Source organism: Durio zibethinus, chromosome 7 (assembly GCF_047325235.1).
Source record: "Durio zibethinus cultivar Kanyao isolate XHJ-2024 chromosome 7, ASM4732523v1, whole genome shotgun sequence".
NCBI classification, from domain to species: domain Eukaryota; kingdom Viridiplantae; phylum Streptophyta; class Magnoliopsida; order Malvales; family Malvaceae; genus Durio; species Durio zibethinus.
In genome coordinates, this window is record NC_143168.1 from 18,501,921 (window position 1) to 18,527,657 (window position 25,737).

Genomic DNA, 25,737 nt, shown 5'->3' on the forward strand with positions numbered 1-25,737 from the left:
AATGTATGTAAAGGAGAAAAGATGCGTTACAGGTAAAGGAAAAAATCATGAATTATTATCAACCTCTACCCGGACTTTTTATATTATATAGTTCATTGTTGAGGTGTGAATGCTAGGGACGGTCATTTTTACACTCCCGTTACAACACTCGAGCAACCTAGAAGCGCACGTCATTCTATAAATTAAGACTCAAACCTGTCACCTGAGCTTCCGGTAAACTTCTCTTTTGTTTGCTGCGAGTGAAAACTTTATAGAGTGGGTTTAGTTTGAGAAAACTTATAAATTTTTTTCAGAATTTTAATGGTGGATATTTGATTCTTACACTTGACTCAAGATAATTTGATTATAAGAAAAAATGTCAGATTTTTAATAGTACTCAAAGCTTCAGAATAAAAAATTAACTTTTTCTTGTGATATTTTAAGATTTTTGAAAAAAAATTATCTTATTTTTATATTTGATCTGAATAAAAAATTATAAAATAGTTGTTACTTTTTTAAAAAGCACGTTTGGAAGTAATTGAAACTCAGTTGTAGGTTTTTGTACAATTTTTTTTTTATATTACAATTAAGACGTTTAGCATGAAGAAACTCTTTAATTGTTGATCATTTAAGGCGTTGGGATTGAATAAATGCCATAATTGATGATCATTTAAGATGTTTTTGTATATAAATGCCCTAAATGATCATCAATTATGGCATTTGGTTCTTAAAATGCCTTAAATAACCTTTGGTGTCAATTAAGGCATTTTCTTCATTAATATGCTTTAATTATTAATTTAAAATGAATCTTTTTTTTTTCTCATAGACAGTGTTATAACATGAATTATTTTTAGTCATAATATAAACAAACAATTAAGGCGTTTGTATAGAAAAACACCTTAATTGGTTATCAATTGAGGCGTTTCTTCCTACAATCGCCTTAATTGCCACATTTTAAATTTTTTTCCTCTCGAATATCGTGTTATGATAATAAGAACGTTTTAACGTCTAATTGTAAAGAAGAAGAGCCTATAATTTATATATTAAATAAGGCATTTGTATATATGGAATTCCATATTGATGTCTTCATCATGTTTTAATAATTAACACGTTCTAATTTATATGTCAACATATCTCAGCTCATAGCATTTACTTATCTTTTTGAACAATTTTAGCTTTAACATCTATCATTTAATTTTTGTCATGTTAAGTTTATCTTCGTTTTTTACACAAAACGGTGAGTATAGTTTTTTATTGATATTTTATAATTAATGTTGCCTTCCAATGTTTTTATTTTTCATTTTTTAGATGTCATTTAGATTTGGATTTATATTTATGATATAAACACCTTGTCTTTTGGTTAATTTGTTTTAGCTCCTTCCAATCTTCTAATGTTTTGTTTTTTATTTATATTTTATTTGATTATGTTCGATAAATTTCATCTACCATATGCCAAGATTTACTTTCCATTTATATTGTCAACTTTAATGATATTTTATCTTTTAAACATTTATGGCTAGTTTATCACTAAAAAAGAAGATTCAATTGATTACATTGCTTTTGATGCATTTAAACCATATAGAGACTTTATTGCATTTGTTATGTTTTGTTGCTATAACTTTGTAATATATGAACGTTAAAAAATGATGTAGACTATCTTATGATGGAACATTTTATGATAGGTTACATATTAAAGAGTTAAACTTAAATAAAGTGGTCTTTGAGAGCGATGACAGTGTATAAATAATATTAGAATGGATAGGAGAGCTTTTACAAAATTATATCATTTGCTTAAAACAAAAGGGGCTTACAGTCATCTAGACATATGTCAATAGAGGAACTAGTAATTAGCTTCCTCTATATCATTGTCCATCATGCAAAAAATAGGATTATGAAGCGTCAAGTGGTTAGATCTGAAAAGATGACTAGTAAACAATTCCATTCTGTGTTGAATTCTGTTTTAAGATTGTATACACTATTATTTAAAAAATCTAAATCGATACTAAAAAATTCAATAGATAATAGATGAAAATGTTTCAAGGGTTGTTTGGGTGCCTTAGATGGGACATACATCAAAGTTAATGTAGACGCAGTTGATAGGTCTTAATACAAGACTACAAAAAATAAAATTGCTACTAATCTCTTTGGTGTTTATACCCCAAATATGTAATTTATATATGTTCTACCGAGATGGAAATATTCTGCAATAGATGGTAGAGTGCTAAGGGATGTAATTATACGCAGGAATGGGTTAAAGATCCCATAAGGTATTATTTTTATTATGTTCATGTAATGTTAATAACAAAATACCATTTTTTCATATTATTAATGTTATTGAGTAGATAACAGGTAATTACTATTTGTGTGATGTTGGATACACAAGTAAAGAATGATTCTTGGCACTTTAGAGAGATCAACGATACCATTTTAATGATTAAAGAGGCAGGACTCTAACTGATGACCTTGCAGGAATACTTCAATATGAAACACGCTTAAACAAGAAATTGTATTGAAAGATGTTTTGATATATTAAAAGCTAGATGGATAATTTTAAAAGAGAAATCATTTTCTTGAATAAAGACACAGTGTGAAATCATTTTTGCTTATTGCCTTATCCATAATTTTATTAAATCTGAGAAGGTTTTTAACCCTATTGAAGTTGATGTTGAAGGAAGTTTTAGCCGACCAAATGAATTTGAACATCAAGCTTTGATTACATATGTTGAGCCATCTAATTTTTGACTCAATTTAGAGATAATCTAGCTAATGAGATGTTTACCCATTGGTTGCAATCCTGATGATAATAACATTATAGAAATGTTTTATATGTTATAATTTGTTTACCCAATGGTTTTTATTGTATGTACCATATGGTTGAGTATAGAATTTGCCTTATATCAATGTTGAATATATGTTTACATTATATATTTTTATTCTTGAATGTCTAATGTATATTATAATTTGGAGTACACACTTTTTTGTTTTCTTTTCATGTGTATTCGTTTATTTTATTCCTTTGATTATTTTTGATTTACCATATTGATATTGTTTCGTAATGTCTAACCATTTGATTAGGAATTGAACGTGTCTTCATCGCGTGCCAATCCATCGCAATCCGTTCAAGGCCTATCCAAAAAAAGATTTAACAGTTCAAGTGTTGGTAACCATTCATGGACTCGATAGAATGATTCCTATTCATGGACTCGATAAAAAGATTCTTATTTGGTTCAATGCTTACATTTTTTGGTTAAAAATCCTAAATGAAAAGCGAATAATGGGACATTTTACGTCGGATATTTAAGTTATATTGAACAAATGTTGAAGCAACTCATTCCTACTTCATAATTTAAAGCCACATCCTACATTGAATTCAGGGTTAAGCTACTCAAAAGATAATATCACATAATTTGTGATATAAAAAATTCTAGTAGATTTGGGTGAAATGATAAAAAAAAAATCACAACTGAGAAAAAAGTTTTTGATGAGTGGATTCTGATAAGTTTTTTAAGATTATATTATGGTTTATCTAACTTTTTTACTTTTTTCTATGGGTTTTATTTTATTCATATTTGCTTAAACTTTTGCCAGTTACACCCACATGCTAAAAGATTAAGGGACAAACCTTTGCCATTTTTTTGATGATTTTAAAGTGATTTTTTGATATGATAGAGCAACCGATCAAAGAGTTGAAATAATAGTTGACGCAGTTGAATCATTGAATGCTAATAAGGATGCTTACTTCTTTCAAGAGTTTGATATCCATGCCGAAGGCAATGCGGAGAAAGGAAACGATGAAGAAAAAATTGGTTTTATTGCTCTGAGCAATGTTACGAATCCGTTGTCAAGCAAGAAGCATTCTAGGAGTGAAGATGGACCAATCATTGATTTGGTTGATCAAATTGCTAAAATTGGTGCTTTATAAAATACGGTGATTGAGGGCATTTCAACTTACTTCCAGACAGAAGTTGAGAATACATATAGAAGAAAATCATTTTTCAATAAAATAATGTAACTCAACGAATTCACGCCTGATGAAATAATCACTGTTGGTGCATATATGTTAAAAGAAAATCACAAAGTTGAGTTTTTCTTTACTCTGTTGGCTGTATTTAGAAGTAATAACGTTAGAAAACAGTTAAATGAATGTAATGCATATCACACATCGTTTGACTTTGCTCTTCCTATACACATGTAGACTGCACTATATTTTGTTAATAGATTCACACTAGAATTTTGTAAACCTATTTATTTAATTAAAGCAGGAATGGGAAGGTTGTAAATATGCAAAATGTATGGCATGTTATACATGAGTTTATTTATAACAAATATCGTACTTGTGTGAATCAAATACATATTTGTGATACTACGAATTTCATATTTGTATTTAGAAAACAAACATTGGAATATTTTAGTATGACCCCACAATTTGGATTTATAATTGATAACATTGGCGTATAAAAATATGAATGTTTGGTGGTCAACATTGTATGTGTCTTCATATAATACAAATAATATAAAACAAATATATACCAATAAATATAAACCAATAAACCAATTAAAAATAACACATATCCAATCATACTACCTTTACAAAAAAAGTAGATCAATGTAATGCACATATTTACAACCAATCAATATTCTCTAACATCAAGGTTTAGTGAATGATAATAAATAATTAGACCAGTCTTTGCAGACTTTATCAAGTTCATTTTTCATGGAGCTTCTCTTATTCTTCCATTATAAACAAAAAAATAAAAAATCAATGTTATTAAACGTGAACAAACTTTAGGTTTTTTTTTTATTGAAATATATTATTATTATATGAAATTAATATTAACCTTGAATAGTGTGCTCGTAAAATCATATAAAACTATCTCTCTCATAAAACGAAAGACATAATATCCATATTTGATAACTCTTGATTGACAAGGTACCTGAAATATAAAATTGAATGGGTTTGTATTTAAACAAACTCAGCATAAAAATGTATATTTCACACTTGCCAGTAATGACACCTAACTTATCTTTCTATTTTTATCAACTGCAGCCATTCCCCTAAATGAAATAGAAAAACAATAGTAAAAAAAAAAGTAATTATGAAGAAACACGATATAATATAATTATCACTTATTAACAACATGTAATACTTTTTTTATTAAATTATTAATATCGGGTTTAGGCATTGTCATTGGTTGAGTGGAGTTAAATAAGTATGGCATCCAAAAATTAGTATCAATTACGATAAGCAGCCAATGACACCTACAAAATAATATGCATGATATACAAAGATTAGGCATGATATTAGATGTTATAAATGATATAATTTTAGTAATACGAATAGAACTTACACAACATTATAAGGCACTAGAAAATAATTGACCTGTTTTTGCATGTATTGACTTATATGACGACCACAAATAACTATAATGTCATTCTCATGACTAATCACATTTGGGTCAATGAATCTAAATCTACAGGTCATTTATCTCGCCTTAATCTCTCTATATAAGAGGTTGTACGATAGCAATCAATAGTACTAGTTAGTAAAACACCATAATATAGAATAATTGATATTTACTTTGAATATTTAAATTAATTGATAAGCTAACCTCATATAGGTAACAATATCAAAAGCTGATATCTCATCCAAGGTACAAAATGCCTCAATCTCTTACCTCTTAATGTAAGAAATAGATAGATTATCAAATAACCCATACTCAAACTCAACGATAATGATGTTTTCTCCATATAAATGATTAAATACACAATTAGATAACGCATTAACGACAACTTCTGCAAGAGTCATCGTCTGAGTCCTAACATCATGTTATAATATATAATGAAATATTAGTATTAAAACCAAATCAAAAAATATAAAAGATAAATAAATATTGAATGAATAAACAAAATAAAACTAATGATTATTATCGAAGTTTGGGTTTGCTACTAGACCTGATTCACAAAAGCATTTTCCTGCTGGATTTTACCAACAGATTGCTTTGTAGGCATGTTAGGCTGCATTACTACCACATCGTCTCCAAAGCTACAAGTTGTTATTGTTGATCATTCAGGTGTTACTCTTGCTCATTAAGTTTTTGCTGTTGTTACTGAATGATTGCTTCATATTTTGCATTTTTTATTGGAAATGTTTTGGTTTTATTACTGAAGAATTATGATGGTAACACAAATTTACCAACCCCCCAAACTCGACCATGTCTTTTTTTGGATTTTAATGGAAAAAAAAGTGACTTTGCCATAATTGGTTGGTAGTTCACTGGATTTAAATTTAATAGCAAATTCATCATGAAATACAAAAAGATAGTACATAACAAAAAAGTTATACAATATATAGTCATGCATATAAGCACAAACATATCATACGTGATAAACTGATCAGTTATACTTACAATCTTTTTAGCCATTTCTTTAGTTGCTTCATCTATGAACGATCCATCCTTACACATATATCCTTTTTTCCATACATCCCATATAGAAACTTCGATTCCAAAGCTAGATGATTTCTAAAAAATTAATGCGATATAAGAATCAGAATCTATATTCACATGTTCATAAATACGCATATATGATAAAAAAAAATAAACGTGTGAATACTTACAAGATCATGTGTAATACTTGCATAACCCTTTCTCGATATTCGATGGTGATATACTTGTTTGGTTAGAATATTCTTTTGTTGTTCTTTGATTTTTTGACAAAAAAAAAGGTAAATCACATATTAAGATATCAAATATATTACATAAAATATTATAAACAATTAACAAACTAGGTATGTATATTGAGAATTTATTTGATAGATGATCTCGAACAAACTACGTTCACTTTTCATAACTAATAATATCTGCATTTGACGATGAAAGATTAGCCAAAAAATTAGAATTATCAGTGAACGATAAAATATATTGAGTTGTCAATCTATTTTTAAAGTTTCTAAATGCTTTTCTAGCCGATTGCAACATAAGCTTTTTATACTCATTTGAAATGTCAAATCGTTCTTAATAAATTTAAAACAATTAGTATGAACACATTAATTCAATTCAATTTCCAAATGAACAAATATTTGGATATTATTAAGTAAACATACCACAACCAACTCCCATATACTATCTTTTTTGTCATCAAAAACCATTCGCCAATTATGGTACATAATAAAAAAACTATACTAGACGACCGCTTTAATGTGACTAGCCAACTTGGCAGCTCCAGTCAACACAGGTTGCCCACTTTGATTGAACTCAATATGAATTTTTATTCCAATCGCTTTAATTTGTTTACCACGTCTTTTTGCTTTTCTTTTTTTTCACTACAGGTGTGTCTTCTTAATGTTCAGTAGCAAGAGACATATGTTCTTTGGATTCTATAATACCTACGATTTTGATTATAATTATACGAAATACATTAAACTTTCTCTTTATATATCACACAGTAAAACAACCAATATCCATTATAGTTATTAAAATACAAAAATATAAATATATATAGTAAGGAAAGACAAAAATGACATTATAGAAGAATATAAATAGTACAAAAAGGATAAACTATCCACATACTGATAAAAAAGAAGTGTGGCAACATTGAATAGTTGATGGTTGACATCAATGAAAGAGATGAAGAAACCAATAGGCAAAGTAAATAGGTTGATGGGTTTAGAGAAATACACGCATTGTAGCTTTTTATCTTTCAATTGTATTAGCTGTTTGGTTTTTCAAGGTTCAAGAATGGGGAATGAACCATTTAAAATGATCATTTAAGGTGTTTGTATATAGAAATACATTAAATGATCCTTTGAATTTTTTATAAAAGGATTATTTAAGGCCTTTTCTGTACAAAAATGCCTTAAATAATCTTTTTATAAAAAAATTAAATGATCATTTAAGATATTTTTGCACATACACGCCATAAATAATTTTTTTATAAAAAAAATTAAATGATCATTTAAATGATCCATAATATAAAAAAATAAAATGATCATTTAAGGCGATTCTATATAGAGAATGCCTTAAATAATTCTTTTATTTTTTTATAAAAGAATTATTTAAGGCGTTTCTGTATAGAAAATACCTTAAATTACCTTTTATAAAAAAATTAAATGATCTTTTAAATGATCCATAATATAAAAAAAATGATTATTTAAGGTGTTTTTATATAGAAACCTCTTAAATAATCCTTTTATAAAAAAAATTAAATGATCATTTAAATAATTCATAATATAAAAAAATAAAAAGGATCATTTAAGGCATTTCTATACATAAAACACTATAAATGATCTTTTTATAAAAAAAAAAATTAAAGGATCATTTTATAAAACAATAAAAGGATCAATTAAGGTGTGCAAAATGTCAAACGCCTTAATTGATATTTTTTCTAATAATTTTCCCTATCAATTAAGGTGTGCAAAGTGTTAAACGCCTCAGTTGATGAAATTTTATAAATAAAAGTAACAATCAAATAAAATATGTCTTCTTTTGCTCCTAAATGTTGTTGGAAATATTGACTCGAATCCCATAAGAGATTTGTTTGAGATTTGTTAGAGATTTGTTTGGGATTTGTCAGATATTGCTTGATGGACAAGAAGACTTGCAAAAGAAGAATTCCAAGAGAAAGAGGATTCTTAATAGGTAAGTTTGACTTGCAAGAGAAGAATTCTAAAAGGAAAGGGATTCTTAATAGGCAAGTTTGACTTACAGGAGAAGAATTCTAAGAGGAGAGGGATTCTTAATGGGCAAGTTTGTATGGTTATAAATAGGTAAGTCTCTACAAGGTTAGGTATGAGAAAAAGATGTAAGAGAGTTGTAGGGTTTTGTAGGATAGACACCCCATAGGAGTATTGGGGCTCTACGTCTTATGGGTGTGTATGTTTGTTTGTGAGTGGACTAGAGGAGATTGAGAGTGTCTACATGGGTATGATGTATGGGAGCATATGGGTATGTGTTTGATTATGTTGAAAGGATGCACAAGGGTTTGAGTTTGTGTTTGTTTGGGTTGAGAATACTCCATAGGACTAGAGGAGATTGAGAGTGTCTTATGAGTATTGATTGTTGAGTGAGGTTGATGATTTGATGTATGTTTGTAATTCTCTACAACTAGTGGATCTTGTTTCTCATGGGTGGATGTAGGTCAGTTGGACCGAACCACGTTAAATTGTTGTCTCTTGTGTGTTTGATTTATTGTTTGATTTCGCTTCCGTTGGTGTGATTGGATTGGAGGCTTTTAGCCCAACAAATGTATTATTTGTTGTTTGGGTATTTATTATTAATAAAATAAAATAAAAAGTTATTATCATATATGTCAAGAAGATTATGATAATTATACAAAAATTAATATATGTAGATTCCCACCAATCAAACGAATGAATCTGAATATGAGATACCTAAAAAATGGATGAAAATCTTGGATATCACACTCTTTCAAGAATCATAAATTTTTTTGGAATCCAAAATTCTACGAACCAAATGCACTCATTTTTTATAAAAACAACCACGCCTCTTAAGAATTTATCATAATGATTAAACCACCCTTCATGTACACTAGTTTTTATTTTTTTTCCCCCTTTCTTGGCCTAGTCATATGCACTAGTTCACAAAGGTAGTCAGGTAGTGCACTGGTTAATTTTCTAGAGTATACCATTCTTTTTAAACTTAGTCTATTTCATTTTAATTTTATTTCAATTAGTTTACAATCTAAAATTTTTAAAAGTCTAAATTTAGCGCATCTATATATAAGTTTTTGCTGAATATTTTTGATTGGCTAGATATAATATTTTTGAATAAGAAATCAACTAAAGTACTATGAATATAAAATAAAAAGAGTTGAAATATTAAATAAAATTATAAAGTATTTTGACATTGTCAAAGCTAGTTTAGCTTTTAACTTAATGTTGATACTAAAATATTGGAAAATTATCTAATATACAGTAGACTATTTTAGACTTTATAAACAAGGTTAGGAGGATAATACATATCTCTTAAGGTACATTAAAAAATAAAAAAATAAAATTTTAAAAAATATGTGTAAGGTTTCTTAACTTCGTTTGTGAAGTTAAAAACTCCATTAACAATGTATCGAATAATAAATCATAAAATATTACTCTATATCTCATGATTAGTATTTGAGGTTAATTTTTTTAGTCAAATTTTTTATGTTTGACCATTATTTATAAAGTAGTATTAATTAAAATTTTAAAATTTTGTTTTTCTAAATATATATTTATGACATATCTAAAAATTAAAATTAAAATTAAAATCAAAATTAAAATTTTTTACTAAATAAGATTAAACTAAGATAATATTTATGAGACAAAAAAATATATCATGAATAATTTTGAAAATATATTTTTACCTTAAATTTTTTGTTAATATTGTAAATTATACACATAAAGAATGCATTATATAAACAAGTTGGTTTATAATCACATATCTCTTTAAAATCTCTAATCACGCTTATATTGAAATCATATATATAAATGTGAAAAAATAAAGGTAAATTAATATTAAATTTTACACCAAAATAATATATATAAATATGAAAAAAAAAATAAAGATGAAATATTTAAATAATATATTTTTTATACTAAAAGATTTAAGTGAAAGGAAGTTATCTCATTTTAGTGTTAGAACATGCTCAATAACAACTTGTGTTAGACTTACAAATCTTCAACCGAGAGATTGTTGACCGAAAATTGAACTGAAATCTTACAGGCGAAGAGGGTGTATCCATGGCTTAAGGTAGAGTGTCTATAGCTTAAGGTAGAGTGTCTACAGACCCTACAAAATTTTGAAAATAACAAACTTTGAAGGAAAAGTCTCTCATTTGCAATTTTTTTTGTTGATAAAATTAGTAAATTGATTAGTAGTTTTTCAGTGGACATTGTAAATCCAGAGTGATTTGCATATTAAAATTTTTTATTTTTGGTTAAATGATTATTTAGTTAGATATATGAACAAGATATATTTGATAATATTAACAAAAATGTAATTATGTTTTTTTAACATATTAGAACTTTTCGTGCATATTCATAACAATATAATCATATATTTTTTAAATTTTTTGTTTACAATTTTTATTATTATAAGTCAATATCTCTGAGAAAAAAAAAATCTAAATCCATCACCATAAGTGAAGTATTTAATCTTTATAACCTAATCAACTCTTGTTGATTATTTAAATATTATATACTATAAGGGTGACATCTTTCTTGTTATACAATGATCAATCTCATCTGATTATTACTTTTATCTTTTTTTTTTTTTTAAACAATTGTTTGACCTCCTTTATTAATTTTCTACCTTCGCCTTCGATATGCTATCTTTTTTCAATTAAATAAAAAAATGAATTTGTAATGAATTTGGTGTGAAATGAAAAGGAGATATGCCAATAAGAAATACATACGATATACAGATATATATATATATATATATATATATATATGTTGTCTCTAAATCCAAGAAGCATAAATTGCTCTTTATTTATCCTACAAAGCTACCTTTTTTGTCCTTCTGCTATCGCATATTTTTTATTGACAGAAGGGTAAGTATCATTTAGCAAGTTAACAGCTTGCTATACAAAGTATCCAATTGTTACTTAAAAATGTGATATAACGGATGCTAAAAGCGGCTGACAAAGGTGACTGTCCTTAGCATTCCCCTCCTCAACAATGAATTATGGAACATAAAAAGTCCTGGTAGATGTTGATAACATTTTCGTGATTTTTTCCTCCTTCCCTGTAACACCTCTTTCCTCCCTCACCTACATTACCGACATTAACAAGAGAAGTGCATACTGTGAGATAACCTACTGAATCATGCATGCTCAGGATTCTTGTTGGTAGAAAGATAGATAATTCCTTATGAAATGATCTTGAGCTTCAAATTTCTAAGTCATAACTCTGCACCATCAAATCAGACACTAACACTGCTGAATGGCATAATTATCTCCTTGGATTAGTGAGATTGACTTCTCTTCTTAATTCTTGTTATTGGGATAGGAAGGGATTTATCAAAAAAATTTTGTTTTATTGTTTTATAACCTGTCTTCATATGTTGCTATTGTGAACCACCTCGCAAAGTCGGCGTTTTCAACTATGTACTTAATGCTAGCAGCATTTTGACCACTCCACAAAAATCCTCAGGAAATTATTTTTAGCTTTGTTAGAACTTCCAAGTTAGAAGAGCCTGAAAAAAAAAAAAGTTTACAATTTCAGTACTCTTTGCTTAGCCTGAAATTTTCAGTACTTCACTGCTGTTCCATTTGCTTCATCAAGTCTCTGAAAGAATTTCTATTCTTTTTTAAGAAAAGCTGGAGGTGGATTATTTTCCTGCTTTAAGGACATTGTTTAATTATGATATATATATATATATATATTTTCCCGTCGATTTCCAGGTGGAGATCTTTTGAGGTAAGTTGGATCAGCAAAGGTTGAACCATTTGAACTTAAAGCTATATAATCCTCTTTCTTTGCAACCGCTGCAAGTGTTGGGTCCACTTTTAACTTAACCTAAATGTAATATTTTTCAGGTGGAGATCATCTTCAAGGGAAATATAATAGGTTTTTTGTCAGGCAAGTTTGAAGAAATACCTAAAGAATTCTCATCCTGAGAGCCAAATCCCTTGTCATTGTAGCTGTTTTTATACCAAGTTGCAATTTTAACCTCTTAGAGAACAGAAAACACTCCAGAGTTTGTGTATGATTTTTGCTTCCTCAAATAGCATCAGAGAGAGAATGAAATAAAGATCCATTTGTGTATTTTGTCTTGTTTTTACTCCCATTTGCAGTAGAAATGAATTAAGGAGTTTGTTGCAGCTACCATTTTTCAATTTAACTAAAGGAGTTGATGAAGTTGAAGTAGTTGCCACTCTTTTTTTCTTTAGCAATTGAAGCTGAAATTGTAGCCAAATAATAATTGTTGATTTGGGCTAGGATTTCGTGTTAATGGATAGTAATCTTGTTGTGTAACAGTGTAAAAGTAAATAATTTGTTTGAATTTTTTATTTTTCATATTTAATTTTTTAATAAAAATTTAAGATTTTGAATTTTTAAAAATTCATAATTTTTTAATTTGAATTTTTTAATTTATTAAAAAATTTTTAACTTATTTTTTATTTTTGTAAAATTTTTAAAGTTTTAACCTTCATGATGTGACAATTATGTCAATCTTACATGATAATCATGTATTACCCATATAAGTAATATTTATATACTTGTTAAATTTTCATTAGCTGACTGTTAAATCATCAATTTTTATTAATAGTGTTAGATCATGAGATAAATGGACACACAAATTAAAAGTTAATGTACAATAAATTTTTAATTTATAAATCATATTAAATATTTTTTAATAATTCAAGAACTATACAAGAGATTATTTCTTTTTTACTTTATATATGAAGAATTTAAAATAAAATATCGGATTTGAATCTTAGAGCCCATTTGGATTACTGCTTGTCTCCAGTTGACTCAAATTGGACTGCTCATGAATTTGGCAAACAACTTGAATGCAGTTGAAGTTAGTTTTAAATGCGCCACACTTTTTTTTTCATCTCCACAATGACCTCTTTTCCTTTAATTCCCTTACTTTTTATTTGTTTTATTTATTTATTTTACCCTTTAAACAGTAGCAAAGGAACAAAAATGTCCATACCACTTGTAGTCTTTGACTTTACTTTTTCATTTTTTTGATTATTTTATACATAAAAATAATATAAATAAAAAATAATCTGTAAATATTTAATAATAAAGTATTATTTAATATAAAATAATTTTAATAAATTTCAATTTATTCATAAAAATATAATTTGATATAAAATAATTATTAATTATTAATTATTTATCAATGTCATAAATATCAACTATATTAGTTTAATTTAATATATTAGAGATTATTTTATTTTTTCACTATAATTCATCTTACCATCACTATTATGTTTGCATCCAAATATATCTCATAATTATTTTTGATCTCATCACTATAATAACTAATATCATCATTATGATAACTAATATCATCAAAATCATCATGACCGCTCATTCTAATGTACTCTTAAACTTTTAACTCTCTTCAATCTTAAATCATTAATGAGTTGAAATTCATTAAAAAAAAAGTTGGAATTGTTGGTACGTTATGTGTCTGAATTTTTTTTATACATAAAATGATCGATTAAATCTTTAATTATACAATAGAAAGTAATCTTCTCTGATTTTATAATATGGTCACCCATTTTCAATATTTATAATTTTGATTTATGAGTTAAATTTTCAAAATAGAAATCAAGCTATCCTCTTTGAAAGAAATCTTCCACAAACTGATAATTTAATTAAAATTTCAGGATATAGTTGCTCAAAACCTTTGCCTTCCCATTGAGGACAGATTGGCTGCTGGTGGATATGTGGATATCCTACTTAAAATCTCAAGTTAATATCAATAAACGTATGCTTATTATTTAATATCTTATACCCTTTTGTAATTATTTTGTAAAAAAAAAAAAAGAAACCGTAATTTAAAAATATATAAAAAAATTATAAATGTTAAAATTTGAATATCAAATTTATTAGTCATCACATTTAAAAATAATTGCATGGATTAATTAAATTAAATTCGGATTCTAAGATTTCTTCCTTTCTAGTATAGGATGTTGTCAATAAGAAGGTGATTAAAAGCATTTAATACTAGTCAATATAAATTAGTCCATTCCCATTTATAAAGAGGGGGAGATGTGGGTGTCTATTGGCTGCACAAACAAATAGATTGGTTAGTAAGAATTGGTTACTTTGTTGTTGTTAGGACCATATTGAAAGAATGGATGTGGCTTTGCTTCACAAGCTCATAAATAGCATAAGCCAAGAATACAAATATATATAAAAAAAAAAAAAAAGCAATAGAATATTGATATAGATTTAACCAAATATTGGCTCATTAGAGGGTCCATTTACACTTCACTTCATGGTTGACAACCATATGGAACTTTTGGTTCGTGAACACTGCTTACAAAGGGTCTGCCTCCTATAGCCAAGTTGATTATTTCACTATTTCATCGTTTGTTTTCTTTTTCAAATGTCAATCTCATCCTACCCTACATTGAATTAAATGCCCAAAAATCCAAACTTTCCTCCAATTGGTAGCAACTAGGATAATCTCACCAATTTCACACATTAAAGAGTGCAGTTGGAGGCTCTACTCAGCATTTTAGTTGTTTTTATTCCCATCTCTACCGACCTCCTAATTTTGACCAATTAGATTCAATTTTTTTATGAAAGAAAAACAAAAGGAAAATAAAACAATATTACAAGGAGGGCATGAAATCAATTAAACATTATGATTTCATCTACTATAGGCCAATCTCAGGTTGTAATTTTAAATGACTTTCTTATTACATATTTATTTCCAAAAAAAATTTTCTAATTCTTTTTTATTATTTTATTGACAATAAATTAAGGAACATTATACGATATGCTAAACAATATTCCATTTTATTGTTTATTGACAAAAAATTAAAAAAAAAATTATCTCAATATTTACAAACTTTTTTATCCTCCAATTATGATTTTTTATAAAAAAAAATCAAATTATTAATTTAACCCAATCCGACCCTTTAACACCTCTGCTTTAAATTAAAACAGAATATAGAGTCTTTTAAAGATGTACATGTTAATTAGGGATAATTCTAGGCTACTAACGAAGGGCTATTTTATTTACTAGTAACACGTGTAAGCGAAGTTTGCAGTCTATCAAATTTGGTCTTAGCTTGCAAAGGTCCCCCACTTTGCAGTATGTTATCTGTCAATGCGGACTCTCATTATACTTTTGGCCAAGTCCTTACCTTTTTTGTGTTGTAGCTAACTACCATCTGCCCAACCATCTGTAATTAACCAATCTGATCTTTCATTAATTAATGCTCTCCCTTTCTCCCTTCCCCAATCCCTCTTATATAATAAATACCATCACCACATTTCCCTCTCAACCATTTCTTCTTCTTCTTCTTCTTGGCCTGCATTGTAGAAATTATCTGTGTCAATTAATTAACCATGGCAGGATCAGCTAATTCTAATTCCAATGGCAATGATTCGAGGACAGTTTGTGTAATGGATGCCTCCGGTCACCTTGGTTCGGCCCTTGTGCACTTGCTCTTGCATAGAGGCTATACTATCCATGCTGCACTCCAACACCATGGTAATTAGCTTCTCTTCCTCTTTATATTTTTCCCTCATCACATAATTACTAATTTTTATTTTATCATCTGAATTATACTTCTGATATCTTGTAAGATAGTACATATATATTTACTCGAGTTTAAGTTCCCATGTGCATGGTGGTCCATTAATGGCTAGACTTGTTGGAAATGGGATTTAGCAGATGGAATATACAAAAATGACTATCATCTGAAATAATAAAAATTAAGCTTTTTTAGTCAATCTTTTTTTTTGTTGGTAATATGCAGGTGAATTCCAATCATTTGAGGGGCTGCCTTGTGGTAATGAAAAATTAAGGGTATTTCGTGCAGATCCCTTTGACTACCACAGCATAACAAATGCATTGAAGGGATGTTGTGGTTTGTTTTACTGCTTTGAGCCTCCCTCTGACCACTCCACCTATGATGTATGTCACTTTTTTCTTTTTCACTATGGTAGTTTTAATATCTCAATTTTTACTATATTATTTTCCTTTTTGTGCTAATTTTTTATTCATTACAAGTTCCTATTCTCGAATTCATTAATTATCTTATTAATTTTCTTTTCAAAAGATATCACTATATATATATATGTTAAAAATAATTAAGGTTATATTGATGATGCACTATTTTTTATTTTATTTTTTTACAAAAAATAGAATTAGCAGTTCGAGTTTAAAATCTCTATCCAATTTCTATTACACCCTTACCACTTGAACTGACACATGCACTACTGAAATCAATTCTTGAGCTGAAAATCTTTGTTTCAAACTTCAATTATAAACCAAAAGATTAAAAAAGAAAAAAAAAAAGCTAATTGAATAGAAATAATCCCATATTTTTAGCTTTCCAAAGCCTTATTTATTTAGTAATTAGGTTTAAATCACTAGCGTGGTGTAAAAGGTAGCTAAATTGATGGGAGTCATTAATTCAACACTCGAAATTGTTGATGAAGTTAACATGAACTTGTAGCATTTATATTTGTACTAATTTTTGTAATAAGAAGAGTCCCCAAAAGATGTAAGTTTCATTATCAAGTTACCTATACCCTTTACTTTTTTCATGGTGTTGACATGGAAGATTGAAATTGAAGAAAGAAGAAAATTTATAATCTAATAATTTAATTAGTTATCTTTCTATTTTTTGGTGACTGTGATCTTCGATTTGGATTTTTTTTTTCTTTTAAGTATAAAAAAGGTCTCTAAAATAAAATTAATAATTATTTAAATTTCTATTATTTCATTATAATCAACTGAGTTCTTTAATATTTAATTTTACTCAATTAAGTTTTTATTTGACGAAAATTGATTAATTGAAAACACTTATTTTCAGTCAATTGAGAGCTCAATTGAATAAAAATAAAATATTTAAAGATTTAATTTAATGAAAATAAAATTTTGAATATTCAAATGATAGTAATAAATCTACATAGACCTGACTCTTTTTTTTTATATATATTTTAGTGAAAAATTTTCTATCCTTTCACGCTTGCATTTGTTTGTTTTATGCACGCTTTAGTTTCCGTGTGCATAGTAAAGCAAAATTGAAGTTCATTGCATTATAGTAAATCAATTTTGAAAGGAACAAATAAAGTGAGAGAAATCATGCATGTGAGCTTGTTTGGTGCAGGAATTTATGGCAGAAGTTGAGGTGAGAGCTGCACACAATGTGTTGGAAGCATGTGCTCAAACGCATACAATGGAAAAGGTCGTTTTCACATCGTCTGTAACAGCCGTGATCTGGAACGAAGGTCGTCGCAACACGGCTTCGTCCGATCTCGATGAAAAGCATTGGAGTGACATCAATTTTTGCAAGAAGTTTAAGGTACTAATTCAACAACCCTTTGCTTGGAGATAGATAGAAGTCATACCTGTTAGCTAATTTCATGTATGCTTCTCATGGATATAAATTGATCCTTCAATTTTAAGCAGTTATGGCATGCATTATCAAAGACACTAGCAGAGAAATCAGCCTGGGCACTGGCAATGGACCGAGGAATAAACATGGTGACCATTAATGGAGGTTTGTTGATGACTCCTGACATAACCATCACAAATCCATATCTAAAAGGAGCTGCTGAGATGTACGAGGATGGTGTATTTGTTACCGTTGATCTCAGGTTCATCGCGGACGCTCACATATGTGTGTTCGAAGACATCTCATCCTACGGACGATATTTATGCTTCAACCATGTAATCAATTGCAGCCATGATGCTGATAAGCTTGCCCAAATGCTATTACCAACCTCTGATTCTTCACCTCCTCAAAGGTTAGTAACACAGTTTATGTTTTCTCATAAGTTCTCCAAAGCATAAGAGATTCAAGCCTGTTCTATGTAATTTTATGTCATTTATATATTTTTTTTCTGGCTGCAGTTCGGGGGAAACAATGATCTACCAAGAGAGAATAAGCAATAAGAAACTGAACAACATGATGAAGGAGTTTGAGAATGATCAACTTCTGACTATATCTGATCTGTGAACTGATGAGACAGGCTACTGCCTTTATTATTTTCCAGAAGCTTTGTATGTGTAGGATCATCTATTCATACCCTCCTGTTTATATTCTTTAAAAAACAAGAAGCTACCCTTTTTTAAAGAAGTTTGCTTAGTACTTGGTTCAGTAGATTTCAGGACTCTGATTATATCTTCAACTGGAAAATCCAGGAGAAAATTTATTATATGCTATCATTATTCATTCAGCCATTAGCTTGCAAAGATGACAATTGACCTTGTAGCTCAAAGCTGTATTCAAAATTACTTGTGTCCTGTATTGCATTTGTTGTTTTATGCCCAAATTTGATTAATGAAACTTTATGTCATACTGATGATAAATCTTTTCTCCTTTTTGCTAGTTTTATCTCAAAAGAAAGGGAACTGGCCACCAAGATTTGATAGAACTTGTTGCGGAAATTTGCACTATGATCTAATTATTCTACCAAAATTTCTAATCCAGGAAAATAACTGTTGTGATGAAAAACACTGACCTTTGAGAATAAACTTTGATCTGATTGGGCACGGCACTGACAAGGATATAACTCGTATATAAGCTTCTGCGTGAAATTTCAGCAACATGCCAATTTGCGAAGAACTTCTTAGATGCGACAAGTATTTATGCCATTCCAGCGATAACGATCGAAGAAACGACCGGGCAACATTAGTCAGGTATAGGTTGTAAACGAGTCAAGCTACTTATGAGCTATACGAGCTTGACTCGAAAAATATTTGAACCTTACTTATTCATCGTTGAGTCGAATTCAAATTTGAGCTGTACAAATAATAAATTAAACCGAATTCAGATAATTCAACTTGAAATATTGAGCAAATTTATTTAAGTTTAATTGAACTTTTAATTTTTTATTATATGTATTTATAAGAATAATAAAAATTTAATATTTAATATCAATTTTTACAACTGAATCTCGATCAAGTTTTTAAATCAAACTTGAAATTTCAAAATTTTAAATCAAGCTAAACTCTAAACTCAAATCTAATAATATATGGACTCCATTACACTACTAATCAAATGTTGAGATAATCATGGAGTTTTGAGCGTTAAAAAAATGATCAAGTTTCGAGGTTCAAATTTGATTCAAATTTTTGGATTGAATCAAACTTGAGCCTGACTCAATTCACTCAGGTGTGAGATAACGATCGAGCTGCAGCATCATTAGCCAGAAAGTTTAAGCAACGATCTGAAGCAGGGAAGAAAATGAATTTCATTTTAAGTTACATGAGGGTTGCTGGCAGGAATCACCAGCAACAGAAAATCAGGTTCAGTATCTCAAAAGCAAGCATTCTTTCTGCTTTTCTTCAATATTAGCAACCTATAAAGATGTTATAAAGAAAATCGTATCATCTAACAGAATTGGCTCAAGCATAGAAAATTTTACGTATATTTTCCTCAGCAGTCAGCACAGTTCTATTCACATCCACTTCTTTAAGGATTTGTTCCCTGTAAAACTAGCTCATTAAATACCCACAAGAACGTATACATTTAACTTACAAGAAAAAAAAATTTTGATGCATTTATAGAATTGGTTACGTCAATAAAATCGGATTCATGATCACACAAATATATAGTCTTCATTTGAGAGATACATCCCTTAGGCACTTAGTGACATAGTCGTGATGGAAGCTAGCTTGAATTTGTGGACTTTGGTAGAATTTTGAGGCTGGAATATGACCTCAGTACTTGATCTTACGGTTACTTCCTTCCACTCAGAAGCTGAAGCTCCTTCACTTCGATAATCTCGAGGAGAGTACAAAACCTGGAGCTTTGAATGAGCTGCATCACCAAGTAAATTGAATACAGGTAAAAGAAGATTACACAGAAATATGACAATACATCTAAACCAGTAGATAATGTCTACATACATTATCTGCAATGTTTTTGCTATATTCTGCAACTCCATATTTCACCATAAAATATAAGTTTTTGAATGTCTATTATTTTGAAATAGCAGAGAATGGGGTGAAGTGATTGTTGGAAATTGGAATCCAATTCTGACAAGCACCTACTTCTCAATTCTTAAATCCATTTTCTTGCAGTATGACCTATAACTTCTACCATCATAATTTATCATATCACGACCCTCAAAGAAAGAAGGTTTTGCTTAAGAACTTTTGAATTAAGATATCTCCATCTATCAACTATTTCAAAAGTCAGATTCATTTGATTTTTCATTGTAAAGGAAGAACAATTGTTATGTAAATAATCATTTCTAACATTAATTCTAAAGGTATTTGACCATCTGCAGTATCACAATCTTCTGGTTTCCTGGTTTTATCTCAGAATTGGATGAGGATACATTGTTACTGCTTCAATACCCAAATGTAGCAATTAATTTGATTTAAATCCTACTAATGCATGCCTAGAAATGACAATTGTCATATATACCCAATGAATCACTATAATGACTTTTATGGGAGAACTTTTAAGATTTTAGAATCCCAAAAGGAAAAAATATTTTTTAAAAAGAAGCAAAGAAGACTATAAAAAATGCAGAGTACAATAAAAATATGGGCATTACCTAATCCAAACATGCTAGTCTTTTGAATAACAAGGCGACTAACTTTTGATCTCTTTATATTTCTCAAAGCCAGGGTATCCTCTTGCTTCCCTTTGAATTCCAGGAATTCTCCAAGAACATATTTATTACTTTTAAGCTCCAGCCTGCAGAAATCATGGAAAAATAAAGTTTTATCAAGCTAAAATTGCCTATGATGATAACATAATTCCAAAAGAATCATGAAGTTACTTGTATAACCAAAAATTTATCTTCGTATATGACTCCAAAATGGGAGGGATGAATAGAATGAAAGGACAGCTTAATTCCTACTTAATCCCTAATGCTTAATTCAAATTTTCTTGTACTAGATATTCCTTTTAGTATCATTTTATTTACTAAGTGTCTAACAGATGGAGAATCTTGCAATTAATTCAGGGAAAAGCAGGCAAACTAAGTAAAATTATGTGACAAAATCTGAGTATCATATGGTAAGATAGATTATCACCATTATTGACCAAAAATGACAGATATGCATAAGAAAAATAATCCTATTTGAACAAAGTTAAAAGCAAAGTTATTGGCACATGTAGTAACATACCTGTCCCACATGGGGGCAGTGCTGAGGATAAAGTTAAGTTGCTTATGGAAAGACTCCTGCATCTCCTTCTTCCCACCTCGAAAGGCACCCTTAATCCATCCAGAAAACATACTTTTTGTTTCTGGTTTAAATTGCACCCATCGATCATAAGTGATTACCTCATACGGAAAATTGTTATAAATGGCACTGCAAATGAAAATTATTCAGTACTTACTCCTACAAGGAATTTTTGTAGGGTAAAAAAAGGAAATAAACTTATTCGGAACATACTGGGATTTTGGATTGGGAATTACAACTTTGTAAGAAAAATATCCTTCTGGTAAAGCAAGTCCCCTTTGTTCAAGATATGATTCAAGGACTGAAGCCTGTTTTTTAGCCTCTGCAACCTGAAACCAGAGATATTTTATGATCATCTTCACTGCTCTCTAAAGTTAGAATGCTTTTCCTAATTATTGGAAGTAGAAAAGTTCTAGACATTCATACTAAGGCGTTGCAATGTTTAAGCTTCAACCACAGATTGTACACATTCATAATTGGTAAAAGCCAATTTGTAAACTAGACATTTTCTCTTCCCCTCACAACAGCCATAGTACATCAAGAAATTACTATCATTTCTGGAGGTACATGTCAACAGAAAGATGTTTGAGAACATTGAGAACAGTGTGAAATCAGTAAATTAATGCAGTTAATACTGCATCATTGACACTACGAATACAACCCATCTAGCAAAGCTTTTATGGCAACAAACATGCAAACTCATCATAAGAAACATGCAAAAAGCAATATATATTGAGCCGCTGAAGAAGCAGACATTTGAACGTGGGGACTTACAGGATCTGGATGACGCTCTGCCCTGTGACTGCCACCTTCACAAGTCCAGCTACCATCCTCATTTATAGAAACAAACCCTGCTAGATTCTTGACAGAAATAACAGCTGCCTCTCTGCACAAATGCATTAAATTCCAAGAGGTAAAATTAAAGGTAAGACAAAATGAACATCAAAGAAAACTCCAGTAATTAAATAATCCTATCTTTGCTAGCAATAAAACGGAGATGAAAATAAGAAAAAGAACTTTAAACTACAAGAAGTCTCATTCTCAACATATTTTCATCACTGTTTACCACTTAAACAAGCCAATTAAAGCTTTTTTATGTAAATAAAACAAATAGATAACAGAACACACTCTAAGCAAATGAAAAAAAGCTAGCATAGCAGAAATAAGTTACCCTTTAGTAACAAGAACCATATCGATGTTCTGTCGAGAACGAGTGTCAGCATCCGGAATGTGAAGCCCCACATACACCTTTCCACCATAAAGCTTTTCAAGTCTACAATGAAGGAGCACCAAAAGAAACAGTTAATAGAGGAGTGGGGGATTTGAGTATGGTCACTGAGAAAATCAAAGGAAAATTAAATGGAAAGATAGACTCACCAAAATATTCTGTTTTAAGTTAATGAGTAAATAGTAAGAATGTTACACATATTAAAAACTTAAATTGTTCCCACTCCATATAACACTAAAATCATGAATTTCATTATTAAAAAAAATATAAAAATTAAGTTTTAATTCTACACACTCAAACGCATTCTTGCCTTTTCACTTCCAACCCCAAAAGCCAATTCAAAACCAAAAAAAAAAAAAAAAGCAACAACAATACTAAGCCTAAATTTACACCCTTGTTCATTGCAAAGAACAGTAAAAAGCACTTTCCAAGATTCCAATTTTCCAAGAAACCAAACAAACCTCAACAATATAACATTTATGCAATCAAGAAAGCTTCGCTCTTTCTTCGGACAATTTTATTAGAAAACTATAAAAATGAAAAAAAAAAAAAAAAAAAAAAAGAAGAAAAAGAAAAAATTAGAAAAAAATGTTGAAATTGTGAAAGTAGTAGTACCTATTGGCTACGGAGAAAATAGCATTAGAATCAGAGGTTTCGACCTCCAAGACGCCGTCGTTGTAGAAGAAACGCCGGAACAACCGGTAAATGATAAGTCCGTAGATTATCTCCGCCCACATGGTGCACTAATTTCTGATTTTTTTCACCGGAAAACACAAAACTTGAAAATGAAGAAGGGATTGGAAGACAAATGCTATCGATTTTTTTTTTATTTTTTTTTCTTCAAATAAAAATATGAAATTTTGGGATTTTGATTTTGTTTTGTGAGCGTGGCTATCGTGTTGACTATTGCGTGCCCGTGTTAGGAGTGACCAACTGACCAGACCTGCTCAACGCCTAAACCACTAAGCAAGAACAAAGAATAGATTGTCGAAGTTTAGAGAAGTGAGAAGAGAGGTGTGTGGTATGGGCCATAATGGACCGCCAGCAATCTTCAAGGACCGGTTTGGATCTGTAGCATACATGTTAGCCCAGTTTGGTCTACCAACCAGCATTGCTCAAGACAGGCCCGCACGTGGAGAGAGTTTTGGTGTTGGTTAAATGGTACCCCCAGAAACAGAAGGAAAAGTTTTGTGCTCCTAAAAAGAGCAATCTCGAGTGAAACTAAAATATATTTTATGTCAAGTTTAGCCCATTGGTAGAATATTAAATTTTTAATTTTACTGATTAAAATTTAATTTTAATCTCAAATTTGATCGAAAAATTTACTGTAAATATGTATTCATTGGCTTATTGAGAATTTTTTAGATATTTAAAGTTATTAAAGATTGAGTTATGATCACAAAAATTAAAATTTTAATATTTTATTAACAGATCATATAATTATAAATCGTATAGTTGTAGATGAAAATTAAAAATAGCCATTTAAGAGTTTTTGTAAGCATTCATCATCGACTAGTATTCAAAGAATGTGGAGGAGAAAGGAATGACGGGGAATGGAAAGAAGTGAATGAGTTTGGATGCTTAATACATTTGAAAAGAAATCCCAACATGTAACTAAAAACAAAGCACATTGCTTAGAAGAAGGAAATTGCATTAAATCCATTAATTATAAATATCATTGACAATGTATCACCAACTGGTATTAAGTGGTGCAAGCTTTGGCCTGCTTTTTGCCTAAAGTATTTTAGCTTAATTCTACTTTCAATGGCATTCTGCCCCTATCTTTTGACCGATTGAATTGAAACCTCCCTTCTATTTATGTTTTTGCTTTTCTTTTTGTGGGCTAGGGTCAGAGGAAACTGCAAATCATGGGAAAAGGGCAAAAGAAGAAAACCATTACATTACCATTGGACAGTTCAAATTACATTCTGCTCCCTACATGACATAGCTGTTTAATAAGTCAACTTTTTACCGCGGTAATTTTCATAAAAGAGGTGCATGATTTCTTCTTGGGATTCTGTAAAAATATAAAATATTAACATTATCCCGAGGGTTTATCATATGAGATATATTTCATCTCACTATTTAAATTCTAATATTAAAGTTAAAAAATTCCACTAAAAGTGTTAATTTGAGTCAAATTTTATGTTATCCTTAGCTTTGAATATATCACATTACAGATATCAACAATGATGATGTCAACACCCTTGTTTCACGGATGACCACAATCTATTGTTTAAATGAAGAAAGCATGCTTATTTGGATATGGAACAATCATTGCTCTAGATTGGATTAGCTACTAGACACCTTTAAACAACAAACATCGGTGCCACAGCCACTTGCAGTTCCTATACACTGATAAAGTGGAGAAGAGAGTTTTGCTGTTCTAGTTTTGATCTGATTCTTCCCTGGATAATGGAAGGTTTCATGTTTGATTCACACGTAAAGTTAACCATTAAAAACCCTTTCATTAATGTCATAATAACCCTTAGCTCCCATTATCTAGTCCTGGATGCTATATTCTACTTGTTCCACACGAAATAGGAAGACATTTTCTATCTCCTGAAGCTGTTGGTCACTCAAAAAGAGAATGGATATTTTCTCAGAAAACTGAAATTTTCAACTTTGTATTAACAGCATTGCAAGATCAATCCGCAACTCGGATTTTTTCTTTTTTTATACCGA

The 25,737-nt window shown here is 29.4% G+C and overlaps 2 protein-coding genes across 6 annotated transcripts; one reads left to right on the forward strand and one right to left on the reverse strand.

Moving 5' to 3' along the window:
- The first annotated feature begins 15,947 nt into the window (after positions 1–15,947).
- Positions 15,948–19,449, forward strand: LOC111277740 (cinnamoyl-CoA reductase-like SNL6). Of its 5 annotated transcripts, none has more exons than XR_016343566.1 (6): positions 15,948–16,160; positions 16,429–16,586; positions 17,788–17,982; positions 18,090–18,180; positions 18,278–18,427; positions 18,534–18,992. XR_016343566.1 is itself a non-coding variant. In XM_022864150.2 (6 exons), the coding sequence occupies exons 1-5, from the start codon at positions 16,016–16,018 to the stop codon at positions 18,637–18,639; spliced, it is 942 nt and encodes a 313-aa protein (XP_022719885.2). In that variant the 5' UTR covers positions 15,951–16,015; the 3' UTR covers positions 18,640–18,683; positions 19,013–19,449. The 5 variants fall into 5 exon arrangements, 3 of the variants coding, with proteins under 3 accessions (XP_022719885.2, XP_089619875.1, XP_022719884.2); XR_002688721.2 differs by adding an exon at positions 19,013–19,440 and having other exon boundaries at positions 15,951–16,160; positions 18,090–18,427; positions 18,534–18,689; XM_022864150.2 differs by adding an exon at positions 19,013–19,449 and having other exon boundaries at positions 15,951–16,160; positions 18,090–18,427; positions 18,534–18,683.
- Positions 19,450–20,025: 576 nt separating this feature from the next.
- LOC111277741 (uncharacterized) lies at positions 20,026–24,075 on the reverse strand. The gene is made up of 7 exons (XM_089763750.1): positions 23,668–24,075; positions 22,996–23,097; positions 22,599–22,710; positions 22,038–22,153; positions 21,768–21,953; positions 21,191–21,333; positions 20,026–20,445 (listed from the first exon to the last, which is right to left on the reverse strand). Exons 1-7 carry the CDS (start codon positions 23,787–23,789, stop codon positions 20,264–20,266), a joined length of 963 nt encoding a protein of 320 aa, XP_089619876.1. The 5' UTR covers positions 23,790–24,075; the 3' UTR covers positions 20,026–20,263.
- Positions 24,076–25,737: the final 1,662 nt, after the last annotated feature.